Source organism: Gymnogyps californianus, chromosome 5, assembly GCF_018139145.2.
Source record: "Gymnogyps californianus isolate 813 chromosome 5, ASM1813914v2, whole genome shotgun sequence".
Classification (NCBI taxonomy): Eukaryota; Metazoa; Chordata; class Aves; order Accipitriformes; family Cathartidae; genus Gymnogyps; species Gymnogyps californianus.
In genome coordinates, this window is record NC_059475.1 from 48,519,537 (window position 1) to 48,534,134 (window position 14,598).

At 39.0% G+C, this 14,598-nt stretch overlaps 1 protein-coding gene across 1 annotated transcript in view; it reads left to right on the top strand.

The window, feature by feature from the left end:
- TSHR (thyroid stimulating hormone receptor) overlaps positions 1–14,598 on the top strand; it is an 86,410-nt gene that overhangs the window by 25,820 nt on the left and 45,992 nt on the right. The window contains exon 2 of the mRNA XM_050897708.1: positions 12,476–12,547. Coding sequence (XP_050753665.1) covers positions 12,476–12,547 — 72 coding nt within the window. The remainder of the gene's footprint in view (positions 1–12,475; positions 12,548–14,598) is intronic.

The following is a 14,598-nucleotide window of genomic DNA, read 5'->3' on the forward strand; positions in this document are numbered from 1 at the left end:
AATTGCAACTAAAACATTATTTCACAAAGTGTAGCTGTTTCATTTATTACCTACAGAATATCCAGATATTGCCAAAGGTCAAGGAAAAATCTTCCAGTTGTGAGAAATGTGGCCAATGAATAGGCTGCATGTCTGTGTTTGATATTTACATGTGACGTCTCATCATGGACTTAAGTTGACTTCTACTTACTTTATTTGATGCAGAAACAGAAGTTGTACACTGGGTTTACAGGTTCCCTGTGTACCATGAAGTGTATTAACAATTTCCTTTGAGGAATATGAGCGATATCTTAAACTGATATGAATTGAAAATTTCAAAGGTAGCTCCCAGTTTTGTTCAGAACTCATTTTATAGGTATGTTTGTAGGGCTTGGAAACATATTTCCCTCAAAAAAGCAGTTACTTAACTTATTTTTAGAGGTGTTTTTCTTTTTAGTTCAATATTTCACATAGTAATTTATTGTCTTTTCAACTTTATGGTCTATTCAACTTTGCCTTCAATAAGGAGAAAATATTTAAAACATCTTTAAAATGAGGACAGTTGACCAATAGTCCTAGTGTTTATACATAAAGGCAAACATCAATGGAGAAAAAAATTGTGTCCTTCAAATGTTAAACACAAAGGCCTTACAAAGACCTTACCACTATGCAAGGCAGTTGTGTATGATTTTTATAAAGACCAGTTTTAATGTGGCATAAGTCGAAGTGTGACTTGTCACCGTTTTAAAACCCAATATTTTCCTTTAAATTTTTTAAATTTTATTGGCCTTTGCTGCTTTTTCTGAGAGAATATTTTGTATTTGAAAAACAAATTTGGAAAAATGAGGGCAAGTGATTTCATGATAGGATCATGAAGTTCAGGATTTTACTGAGTCAGATATTTAAAATGCAACTTTAAAATTAGCAGTTCTCTCTTGTAATTTCTTAGGATATACAACTGTGTCATTGCAAGGGTATTATTTTAATTAAATCTTCCACAGAAATTTACAAATGCATATTGAAGTGTTATCTTCACTGTGATCGTCTTACTGTGACACCCAAGAAATACTTCTGTTGTTTGCATTTGGTATGGCCACCTTCCTTTAGCATTGAAATGTATGCTAAGCAAAACATTAAACCACTATCTAGTTTCCTATTTGGTTTTTTTTCAGATTTTAGTGGTACTGATTATGTTTTTACCTGCTGGACCAGCGTCTTTCAGCAGTTCTCTGTGTTAGTGCAGTTCCTCACAGAATTCTTCCTTACCATGTTTTTTGCAATTCTCAGTATCTCCTATAATCTTAGAATCATAGAATCATTTAGGTTGGAAAAGACCTTTAAGATCATCAAGTCCAACCGTTAACCTAACACTGCCAAGTTCACCACTAAACCATGTCCCTAAGTGCCACATCTACTCGTCTTTTAAATATCTCCAGGGATGGTGACTCAACCACTTCCCTGGGCAGCCTGTTCCAGTGCTTGACAACCCTTTCAGTGAAGAAATTTTTCCTAATATCCAATCTAAACCTCCCCTGGCGCAACTTGAGGCTGTTTCCTCTCGTCCTATCACTTGTTACTTGGGAGAAGAGACCAACACCCACCTCGCTACAACCTCTTTTCAGGTAGTTGTAGAGAGCGATAAGGTCTCCCCTCAGCCTCCTTTTCTCCAGGCTAAACAATCCCAGTTCCCTCAGCCGCTCCTCATAAGACTTGTGCTCTAGACCCTTCACCAGCTTCCTTGCCCTTCTTTGGACACGTTCCAGCACCTCAATGTCTTTCTTGTAGTGAGGGGCCCAAAACTGAACACAGTATTTGAGGTGCGGCCTCACCAGTGCTGAGTACAGGCGGAGGATCACTTCCCTAGTTCTGCTGGCCATGCTCTTTCTGATACAAGCCAGGATGCTGTTGGCCTTCTTGGCCACCTGGGCACACTGCTGGCTCACATTCAGCCAGCTGTTGACCAACACCTCCAGGTCCTTTTCCACCAGGCAGCTTTCCAGCCGCTCTTCCCCAAGCCTGTAGCGTTGCATGGGGTTGTTGTGACCCAAGTGCAGGACCCGGCCCTTAGCCTTGTTGAATCTCATACAGTTGGATCTCATCGATCCAGCCTGTCCAGATCCCTCTGTAGAGCCTTCCTACCCTCAAGCAGATCAACACTCTTGCCCAACTTGGTGTCGTCTGCAAACTTCCTCAGGGTGCGCTCGATCCCCTTGTCCAGATCATTGAGAAAGATATTAAAGAGAACTGGCCCCAATACTGAGCCCTGGGGAACACCAATTGTGACCGGCAGCCAACTGGATTTAACGTCATTCACCACAACTCTTTGGGCCCGGCCATCCAGCCAGTTTTTTTACCCAGCGAAGAGTATGCTCATCCAAGCCATGAGCAGCCACGCCATCGCAACTATTTAGGATTAAATACTTCTGCCTTGTAGGCATTTAAATGCCATGCTTTCTTCAGTACTGACAGTTTGGAAATCTATTAAACAACATTAGCAACCTAGTGTTTTGCTGGTAAATGGAAGGTAATATTCAGTAGAGCCAGTGCTTCCTGTAAACTCTTCATTTTTTACTCAAATCCAGCAAGAAGCAGTGGATGATCACAAATTGAGCAAGAATAAGCTCCAAGATTGTGGACTGGTGTTTTCTGTTTGCTATAAATTAGCAAGTAACCAATCTGAATTCTTGCCTGTCAGTCTGACAGTGTCCATATGCACCTCAGTTTGTAGGAAGAGGATATGTTACTGCTAAGAACTTACTTTCAATACAGAATTGTCCCAAATGCTGACCTGCACACATTTATTTTGAAAGGATCTAGTATTTAGTTTCTTAGGGCTGGGCCAGTTTTGACGTATAATTTATGTTATTCTTTTGGACTGCTAGTTAATTGTAGGAAAGTAGCTATGTAGTCTTCTAGCATATTCAGAAGTGATTTCCTACTTTTAGAGTTACTTTGCTGTGCGAGTCTTTCCCTCGCTCCTACCACGTTGGTAATACTAGCATTAGACACTAGGTGGTAATCTTCTGGTAAGCTCAGCATGCATTTCACTATGTGAAATGCCTTTTAATAGCTATTTTTGCACCACTGAAAGACTATGATGCATTTGTTTCAGAAAAATAAAAAAGAACCGTAGTATTTTAAAGTTTGTTTAGTTTGTGTTGGGCTTAGTTTAATATAAAAACCTAGACGTTAATGTGTCAATAATTGTTTACCTAGCCATTATCTTAGCTGTCGTGGTTATTTCTCCTATATAAAAGCTGGAAGGTCATTGCTTGTTATAATTTTCTCATTAAGATGAAATGAGTATGTAAAATTTCTTACTTTGTTTCACATATGGTCAATTTTTTTCCCTGTCTTTGTGGACAATAGTTCGTTAAAATACTTGTAGCTATTGTTGTCATGATTCAAATTATAAATCATGTCATTTTAATCTGAAATTCTTTGGATGGTCCCTATTTATTATGTTTTGTAGACAGACAATTAAAAAATGTTTTAAAATGAAGAGGCTAAGTATGTAATATATATATTTACTTCCCTAGTATATCTTACTGAATTAATATCACAGATACTACTGAGGATGTTGTTAGAATCATGTCTATATGGTTAGACATATATTTATATATTTCTTAATAAGAAAATGTGAAACCATTTATATTTGAGGAGAATGTTGGTTTCACGTGGATTTTTCTCTGACTATTTGCCTCCAGCTCCTGCTAAAAGATGTCCTCTCAGCGCTGACATGGCCTACTAGATGCTTTTTGCTTCATTTCGGGCTTCGAAGTAGCTGCAGGGATTGCTGCAGACAGGCTGCAACTGAGCAAGAAGGGTTTCCTTCTCTGCTGTTTACTGGAGCATGAGGTCAGATCCCTTGTTAGCGATGATTTCTGTGAGTCTAGGTGCAGCAGTGGTCCGTGAGAAGGGACGGTGGAACCATCAGGATTGAGCGAGTAGATTCAAAGTCCAAGAGACAGTAAAGGGAAAGAAAGAACCATCAAGCCTTGTACTCATCCAAGAGAAGAGACTTGTTTTCCAAATTTGTAGGTAAGGTGGAGTTCTTTGGTAGGCTGTTGTGCACTGAAATGATCAAGTGTAAAGAAAAAGTGTGAGACTGGCATAAAATTTAGTGTATATAATAAACGGTACTTTAAAATAAGTGCTACATACTTTGTACAGCTTTCTTCCCGCGTCAGATTTGGGAAATCTAATGCATCATGAATGTTGAATTAATCTAATAGACATTGGAATAAATAGTTTAAGTGAACAGTTTAATATTTGTAGTTAGGCAAATGTTTCCATTTGCATTATAACATGTATTTTCTCATGGGGGCGGTATTTGCTGAGTTTTCATTACCTGATTAAATGAAGGAGATGATTCAAAACCAGGGGGTTTGCTTTGTTTTGAGGGACTCAGACATGCAAAATTTCAAAGTATTAAAAATCATTCTGTGTTGTTATATTATGCAGAGCAATCACGCAAGGTATCTGTAAGGGTACGTGGAAGGAGAGAATGTCTGCTCCCCTCAGGTTATCTGATCAAGGACCTTGTCAAATGGGATGCTAAGGAAAAGGGCGACAATAAACAAAACATACAGAGACACAGACCTCACAGAGAAACAATAACGACAAGAATGACAAAATAAACCAGCCTGGTCAGTCACACTAATTGATGGGCTATCAAGAAACTGCAGGCATCACTTCAAAGAGGGGCCAACCTGGACTTCGCAACTGATAAGGATGCAGACCTGGGGGTCCTGGATATTGTGGCGGGGCAGGAGGGGCAGGGGCGTGTTGGTGAAACTATGCAAACTGATAAGGCAGTGTGCAGGGGAAAGGAATCAGGGGGAACAAAGGAGGAATAGACAGAAAGGGGTATAAAAGGGCTCAGTTATGTGTGAAATGGAGCTGGTCAATACGTTGGACTGAGCCCTGCGCCTGATCACTGCAGTCTGTCCTATCTTCTTACTAAATCCTCATAACATTATCTATTATGTGTAGTCACAGCTGAAGTTTTATTAGATTTTGCTGAAACATAATATTTACATATAACACGAAGGTCATATTTATATACGGTATGAACCTTAATGAAAAGAAAGTATAGATGAAATCAGAGGAGGGAGAACTAAGAAGTGAACACCCAAACTGTCCAGCCACCTCTGCCAACATCTATCAGAGGAGTAAGTTTTGACTATCCCGGTTAAATCTACCTGCTAATGTGCATCAGAGTCCCCATGCAATTGCTCCCATGTCTTACTCTGAAGCTAAGTGTTTAGCTTCTTCATTTATCACTCTGTTCTGTATCTTTTTTCTGCTCTGTGAACTCAGGTGATAGACATGGCTGTTCAGCCTGATCTGGGCTTGGTATAGGGTACTGGAGAATGAGGGGGAGAAGAAGTCATGGTCAGTGTTGTTCAAAGAAGGAATGCTCCCTCCCACCAATCTCTCACAGGTGACAGATAGGAAGGACACCCTTCTGCTGCTGCCCTGTCTTGACGAACAGAACCTCATGCTTGGGAAACAAACAAACCCCCTAAAACCCCACAACAAACCCCAAACACTTGAGAGGCTTGTAGCTAAATGCAGTTGTAAAAATCTTTTTAAGAGACTAGTGCTTTTTATAAATGGGTTTAGTGTAAGGTATGAGATAATATATTACATATGGCTCGTGCTATTGTAAGAACTTCAGCACTGAGTCAGGATTCATCACCAATGAGAAATAAAGCTTTCAAGTGATTTACCAAGTAACCCAGAGAGCAATAGAAATGTTTTCTCTTTAGATTTTCATGTATTCTATCACATCTACATCTGTAAGTTCTCAGTCCAATAGTATTTTGGCTACATAATGCATGCTGTTAGTGCTAGTTATCAGATGAATAGGTGAGACTGAAGTGGATGTATACCTCTCCTACATTTTCCCCTGGATTTTTTTTGCTCTAACACAAGACTAATAGAAATGAAATAGTCAAACTAACTAGGCAGAGGCTGTGGCAGTTACATGTACACACAGATTGCCTGTACCTCTCAAATGCAAAATCCCTTGATGATCCTTTTCTCTGGTCCTGGTTGCTAGGTACTTCTGATATTCACCAATTTCAAATGTTTGAAAATGGTCACCTGTGAGAGATGAAATACCAATCAAAGTTTTCAGTTTAGCCTCCTTATATGCTGAACACTGACTTTTGTGAGTCATAGGCCAGATTCTATTCTTGTGTATATGTGCAGTCAAAGGAGAACTGGGATTATAAACAGTTTCATTTGAATTTTGCTGTAACTCCTTGGTACTAGTCTTTCTCTAATTGTATTTAGCATTCAATGAAAAAAATCAGCTATGCTGCAATTCTGACTTAAATGCACAAGTGGAAGTGAGGAACTCCTGGCTTCAGAGATATAATTATGGCTTTGCTTAACATTAAAATAGAGGGCTGTTAAGTTAAATGGATAGTCAAGAACTATAACCTGTATGAAGAGTTAGTAGTGTTTCATATATAAGCAAAGCTTTTCTCCTGTTTTTCTAATCTTGATTTATTAGTGGAATATTTTTGTGAAATTGATTTTTATTTCTATTATTATTACGTTTACCTTGTTTTAAGCCAGCTGTAAATTGCATATTTTAATGGGTTACTATTTATAGATTTTTTAAAGTGCGGTCTAAAATAAGAAAAAATGACTGTGATACAACAGAATATACTGAAGGCAATTAACATCACTAATTACATTGCAATTAATGCCACTTGCTTAGTTTACAGGGCTGATTCTAGTTTCATTGTCTTATGCCTGGCTTAAAGCTGCCTACTCGTATGGCTCTTAGGTGATAGGACTAATTAATACTGAAACCAACAAAATGTTCATTCACAGGTAGCTCCTAACTGATAGGAGTGTAGGCACCAGCCACCCCAAGAACAGAGTTCCTTGGTGCATTATCAAATAGGATGCTAGATTAACTGTCATAGAACAGCAAAGCACAAATCAGTGCTTAGCAGTACTAGAAATACAGTGCTTAAGGCAGAGACAACATTATTATCTACTAGACGCTTGGGTAATGCTCTGTGCATTGATACTGTACAGTGAATGTGTTCACCAGCCTGTGTTTCGCCAGATCCTCCTTTTTGCCTTACTGAAAGATGTGCATGATGCTTGCCTTTTTCAGACATCATCCACCTCCCTTGATCACCATGATCTTTCAAAGATGATGAAAGTGGCCTCACAATGACATTGACCAGCTCCCTCATCACCCTTAGGTGCATCCCATCTGGTTCCATAGATTTCTATATGTCCAGTACACTCCAGTGCTTCTTTAGTCTGTCTTCTACTGCAGGTAATGCTCCATTTCCTCAGGCTGTGCTACTAGGCAAAGGGACCTAGGAGGCCTGAGAGCAGATGAAAAAAAAAAAACAGTGCAAAGAAGTGTGCTGGTTTTGGCTGGGATAGAGTTAGTTTTCTTCATAGTAGCTAGTATGGGGCTATGTTTTGGATTGGTGCTGCAAACAGTGTTGATAATCCAGGGATGTTTTAGTTACTGCTGAGCAGTGCTTACACAGAGTCAAGGCCTTTTCTGCTTCTCACCCCACCCCACCAGTGAGCAGGCTGGGGGTGCACAAGAAGCTGGGAGGGAGGGGACACAGCCGGGACAGCTGACCCCAACTGACCAAAGGGATATTCCATACCATATGATGTCATGCTCAGCATATAAAGCTGGGGGAAGAAGAAGGAAGGGCAGGACGGTCAGAGTGATGGCATTTGTCTTCCCAAGTAACCGTTCCGCATGATGGAGCCCTGCTTTCCTGGAGATGGCTGAACACCTGCCTGCCGATGGGAAGTGGTGAATGAATTCCTTGTTTTGCTTTGCTTGCGTGTGTGGCTTTTGCTTTCCCTATTAAACCATCTTTATCTTAACCCAGGAGTTTTCTTACTTTTACTCTTCCGATTCTCTCCCCTATCGCACTGGGGGGGAGTGAGCAAGCGGCTGTGTGGTGCTTAGTTGCCAGCTGGGGTTAAACCACGATAGTCATTAAAATGAAGCAAATATGTTTAAGTTTGAATACTTCACAACCTCCACTTACGTATACCTGTATTTCTAAGTTAGTCAAAAACAGGGTTGTTTCTATGCAGATATAAAATATTTTGAAGTCTATGTGATCTTATACTTTTTTAAAAAGCTTCTTTTTCTCATTAATGAGAATAACTAGGCTAATTTTGAGAAACAGTCTTTGCTAAAGATTGTTTGGGAAGATCAGAAGGGAGTCAAAGTGGGAGTTTTTTCAGTTGTTAGCTGGATATCTGTAGTACTTGATTTTTGACCAAGAAACTCTTTACATTCCAGGTTGACAGAAGTTTGGGGCAGAGGAAAGGAAAAATGCAAGGTTCTGCACAAGCAGTCTAATAGGTTTCTTATCAGTTGTTCAGGTTTCATTTTCTTGATATATGCAATGTAGAGTCTTTCAGGAACATACAGGCTGAACTTTTGGTGTAAATATCAAAGCAGAAAGAAAATTTTAAAAACTTCAAACTGACTTTCTGACCTATGAAACTAAGAAATGCAAACTAATTGTTGTCCTATAAAACTTAAAATGTTTTTCTGAAACATTTTCTTGCCATTTTTAAAACAACTCATTTAGCAAAAATGTGATTTGTAAGCTTTTGTATCTTTGCAAATATTGACAGCATGTTTGTAATGAAAATGATCTCAGACTTCGGGTTCTTCTTTTTGAAAGATTTTATGGAGTATAGACTGAAGATTTTTGCTGCATTTATTGAGGCTTTTAGTCTGAATGAGAAAATAAAGGTAGAAATAAATGGTAGTACTCAGGTTAGCACAGGAGCAATTTTTTCATTAAAGGGTATTGAACATTCTCATATGTGTTGTCTTTGCCTTAATGTAGAAAGGATATTAAGTGAGCCTATTAAATATGTAAGTGCTTATAGTTACAGTTTTTCTCACTTGGAAAACTAATGTATATTTTCCCAGTAAACCTTTTTCCTTTATTCTGAAAAAGCTTACTTTCTTTGTGAAGATACTGTGGCTGGCTGGATACTGGACTTTCTTGCTAAATTTCAAATTGAAACATGCAGGTTTAAAGAAAATTTCTAATGCAGGCAAGACAGGAAGAATCACAATCCATTAATATAATGAATTCTCAATTATTCATCATATGTTCACACTATATGTTATGGTTGGTGCCAGCAGCTGGCAGGCTGGAAGCTCTGACCTGTCTTGCCTTTCTTGTTTCTGGCTTTAAATTCCAAAACTTGCTGCTTTCCCAGCCTGAAGAGCATATTAACACAATTGGTAAGCTTGTGATCTTTATATGCAGTTAGACTGGGCTAAACTAAAGCTAGCCTATTTAAATTACTCTCATTTTTGATCCATCATAGACTTTTCTGGTTGAGAATTTTCTCAGCCTGTCTTCTTCCCACTCCTAAGAATTACTGTCCATCCCACAGCCTTCTACACACCACTGATGCCTCGTGGTCCCCAACCAATAATTATCCACAGGTTCACACTTAGCAAACAGGGACTGAAGCACTGATTTTTTTCTGCAAAGTTTAAAATGCTTTAGGAGGTGGCTTAAAATTAGCAGTAATGTATCAGCCCACAGTTTTTTAAAACTCAGAGAGAACTGGAGCTTTGCAGGTGGTTGTACACAAAGGCTGGCTTAAAAGTTTGGCCCTGGCCCCAGGCCTGTTGCATTGACCTCATTTTATGGTCTGCATAATCATTGACTCTTTGAACTCAGTCAGCAGTCTGTTAAGACAGCAAGTAGTTGAAGAATGGTGACTAACAAACACCAATTACTTTGCCAGTATATGCTACATGCTATTATTTAGCGTGTTGTTTATGTAGTAGGTGTATTACATGAACTTGGAGTCTTTTAGCTTTGCTGACAATCTCTGCTACTGTTTCACCTCGCAACTAAGCTTTTGTCATGAAATGGGCTATTTCTTCTCTTCTTCTGCCTAAGATTTCTTTCTATTTATACTTTACTGTCTCTCTTTTTTTTATGAGTCCGTTTATAAACACATCCTATACCCCATATAGTTTTTTGTCATATTTGCAGAATGTTGGTATACCTTTAAACTCTAGCAGATAGATAGGAAGAAATATAATACACCCACTTCCAGCCCATGTAATAAATTTACCAGCCATTCAGTCAAAATATAGCCTTAGGAGCCTTGTCTAGAAATTTATAAATGCAGAGTCATTTCATAATACAGCAACTTTGATACAATTGATTCATAAATATTATTCAGAATTTCCAGGCTTTTCTGATGGGATGTGTAAATTTCAAGTATGTCAATACTTACTTAATGTAAGCTCACTTAGCCGATGTGTAGCTAGCTCATGAATGATGGGTCCAACTCCATTCATTATCTGACAAAAACGGAGAGGGATGAATGTCTGACATAAGAGCAGGAGGTCAAGAAGAGACTTAGGATGGTATTTAAATTCTTGCTTTTCTGGAACATGGAATTATGCCTAAGTGATAGGTTAAGTACTAGTTTCTGTAATGATTGGTGATGGGAAGTCACTATCGTGTGAGTCAGCATTTTGTAGGTGAACAGAGGACCAGAGGGATATAAGAGAGGTTAAAAGTGAGCTTGGATAGTCGGAAGTGGCTTAAACTATGTTCTTCTGGGCTTCTAACAGTCTCAGGGAGAAGCCTTAGGACTGCTTTCTCCTCCTAATGCAGCCCAAGATACCATTAGCCTTCTTTGCAGCAAGGGCACATTGCTAGCTCATGTTCAACTTGGTGCCCACCAGGACCCCCAGGTCCTTTTCTGCAAAGCTGCTTTCCAGCCAGTTGGCCCCCAGCATGTACTGGTGCATGGGGTTGTTCCTGCCCAGGTGCAGGACTTTGCACTTTCTCCTTGTTGAACTGCGTAAGGTTCCTGTTGGCGCAGTTCTCCAGCCTGTCAAGGTCCCTCATTCACTCTGTTCTGCTGTAAGACTTGTTAAAATCTGTCTGAAACCAGAACTTCCTCAGTCATCACTGTCAGCTTCCTCAAAGGCTTGGAAATACAGAGAGATGCTGAAACACAACAGCAAGATCAGCAGGCTGTGCTGGACTAAGCAGCTGTTTTTTACAAATGTTGTCTAGGATTGTGATAATAGAAGGAAGCAGTAGTATGAAGTGGAGGAGGGAGAAGGATGGGAGAGCACTGGTATGGGTGTCAAGGTGCTATGAGTGCAGGGGAATAGGCAAGTATACCTCTGGACTAACTGACATTCCCCTGGCTGGGGGCTCAGTGGGAGCTGGGTGGATTGAGGTCAGGAGAAATATCAACCCAGTGTTGGAAAAATAGAAGTCTTTAGGTTCTCCTTGCTCATTCTTGTAAGAAGTATATGGAGTAGGGGAGGTATACCTGGGAAGCAGACAGAGCCTTCCCCCGGGATGATAGGAGTGTACATTCTCTTAATTTATATTTTTACTCAAGAAGGAAGTTTTAAGAATTTTTACAGATATTTTTATTTCTTGTATGCAAGTTCCAGAAGCTTGATAAATCTTAAGATTATAATATTTTTGTCTGTGTAAATCAAATATAATTATTAGATACCTCACTTTATGAAACAGAAAATGGAATTAGGAAATCATCCTAATTTGTTTATTTCTTTTCTACTGAACTGTTCTTAAACAGCAGCTATGGGAAAAGTTTCTCATTTGTTCTTGATTATTCTTCAGACTATTCATTGACTATAAATTATGTAAGTGTATTCCCAGATGTACTGGAAAATCAAAGATTACCTCATCCAGCAATGACAGGTTGTAACTGTAAATTTAACAGACATTATAGGCTAATTTTCCAAAGCATTTCCTCCTTTTTTGGAGAAGTCAGTTTGCTAGAGATTCATTCTGTTAAGAACTTGGCTGTTGATAAGTATCTCCCTTAAATATTGCCTGTTTTTCTGAAACCTCCTACACATGGGTAAGATACATAATTCTATTATCTCCTGAAGTGCATCTTTAACTGGGCTTAAGCTAAAAAATAACAATGTACATGCCATCCCCACATCAGAGGTTTAGGGAGGAAGAATGTTGTATTTATTACAAGATATATGGAGAATTCTGTGGAGGTAGTATGAAATTGCTCTAATTCAATTTTGGCTGGTATACCTGAATTTCTTGCTCAGAATGAGGGATGGGATATCTTTGTGGAGCCTGAAATGATTAAAAGAATGCTTATACTTTTAATACTTTATTTACTTCAATGGGCAAATATGTTTGCTGGTCATGCTTTGGAGTTTTGGAAGGTCCGTCATTACCCCTGAATGCGGAGTTCCTAGGAGAGACGATGCAGAAGGTTGTAATTTAGATTGAGGGAGCACACCAAGAAAACCAAGTCACATAATGAAACAGGAATAGAAATGACACAAGGATTGAAACACTGGGAAAAGGGAAGATAAGAAAAGAAATATTGGAGCAGAGCTGGAGCTGTGTAGGACTTTTTAATGTTAAATTGTACTTACTGAAGGATATTAACTGCCAAACTTTTATTTCTATAGGAGGTTTATGGAGACTCATCTAAGAACAATTCCAAGCGACGCTTTTTCCAATCTCCCCAACATCTCTAGGATGTAAGTTCTGTTTCTGATATTATTCTTTTAGCTCTTTTATTAAAAATCACTTTCCTCCTCCAAAATTCTGTCTTTGTGTATAAAATCTTCTGAAATGAAAATATTCCTGCACCTTTGCTACCTCACCACTTACATTTTGGAACTGCACATAATAATCCCATTGTTTATAACCTGAACCAGCTATAGGAAGGCATACTAGGCATTTTTGGATACAAGCACACCTTTATTAAAGTAGATGAGATAAATAAGGCAATAAAACTTTTTTTTTTTTTGTGGTTCGCTAAATATGAGAAATGGTTTTATTCATAACAAATGAACATATTCTGTTGCTGGTCCTGGCTAAAAATTTGTTTCCAGCTCCCAGCTCCCAGCTGCACAATCAGCAGCCTCTACCTATTTGCCTCATGTCAACATTTGTCCCATTGAAAGTGGCTGCCCTTGCACTGCACTGCTCATTGATGTCAGCAGTCTTGAGACAAAGTTGTCCCACCTTTGTTTTGTTCTTCTTGGTGGCTGGCCCATAATCTATCATCCTGTGTATGGCTATTTGATGCAGGGAACTTCTCTGCCATCTCCCGATTCACTCCCTAGAATCAGAGGGTCATGAGAAGGGACCTCAGGAGGCCTCTAGTCCACCACCTGCTCAAAGTTGGGCCAACTGTAAGGTCCAACCAGATTGCTCAGGGCTTTATCCAGTCTGGTGCTCAGCTTTATCTGTGTCCACTGTTAACTAAATAAACCACCTCATTCAGCAAGAGGCCCACATTTTTCTTGTTCAGCCTTTTATTACTAATGTAGCAATAGGAGCTCTTCTTGTTGTCCTTGACATTCCTTGCAAGTCTCAACTCCAGCTGAGCTTTGGCTGAATGGCTGAGATGGACTACTATTTAAGAATTCATGAAAGTGGACTTTGGAGGGACATGGAGGTCTGCCTAATTATATTTTATAGTTTCATCCAGGTGTATTGAAGTAATGACTTTCTAAAATCCTTCTAAGTAATTGTTCTTGAATATCTGCAGCCTCATTTACTATCTCAGTTTAATCAGATAGATGGTGTATTGTTTTGGGGTTTTTTTGAGGGGGGATGTCCCTGATATGATGTATAGTATCATATATAAACCTGATAAACTTTGTTCAAAACAGAGTTTTATTAAATGTAGAAGGATGTCAAATCTTCTTCGGCTTTCAATGACACATAATCCGTTGCTTAGATGCTTTTCAGGTTTTAAAATTTTCAAATTGTGATATTTATGAATTTGTAAAAGCACAGGTGTTCATCTGAAGAATTCAGTGAACTCTTCTCTAAAGATGCCTAGCCTCCAAAAACTTCCAGTGGCCAAAAGGCAGTTATACCAAATCTTCCTAACCTTCATGGCACCGCAGGTGAGACGGGGGTATTCACACTGCCTGTTTCTAGATCACTCAGCGCCCTCGTAGGCTAAGGACACTTAGCCACCTAGTCTTTCTCCATGGGCGTTATGAGTCAAGGACAATCTTTTGCCTATACTGTTTGGTAGTAACACGGTAACAGATAACCACTCTCTTGCATGCTTTGATCACATTTCAGTTGAAGAGGAAAGTCAAAATTACAAAGACCTTACGGCCTTGAATGAGATTAATAGGTGCTTTTTACACATCTTAAGATAATATGTTGGCATCCATGTCAGTTTATTTGGTTCATGATTTCAAGGCTACCTGGGAAAACAAATGTCAATATTTTCCCCAAATTATTCTTTAAGGTGAGTATCTGAATACAGAGTTTTACCTTCCCTCTACTCCACATTTATGTGTAGGAAAATAGCATAGATACAGTTGAACATAGCAGTAACCCACCTAAAATCATGACCTGATGTGGTAGCGTTACACTCTTTCTCTTGCTGTGCAATGCCTTCTGGATTACCACATTTCTCTTTCTCTTGTTAATTTTAAAAATCCTATGAAGAATAGACAGTGGTTTAAATTTGAATAGTGTCAATGTCCTTCTGCATTTTTCTTATAGCATTTACTACTATTACAAACCATGAACTCCTACCTTCTTGATATAAACTTTG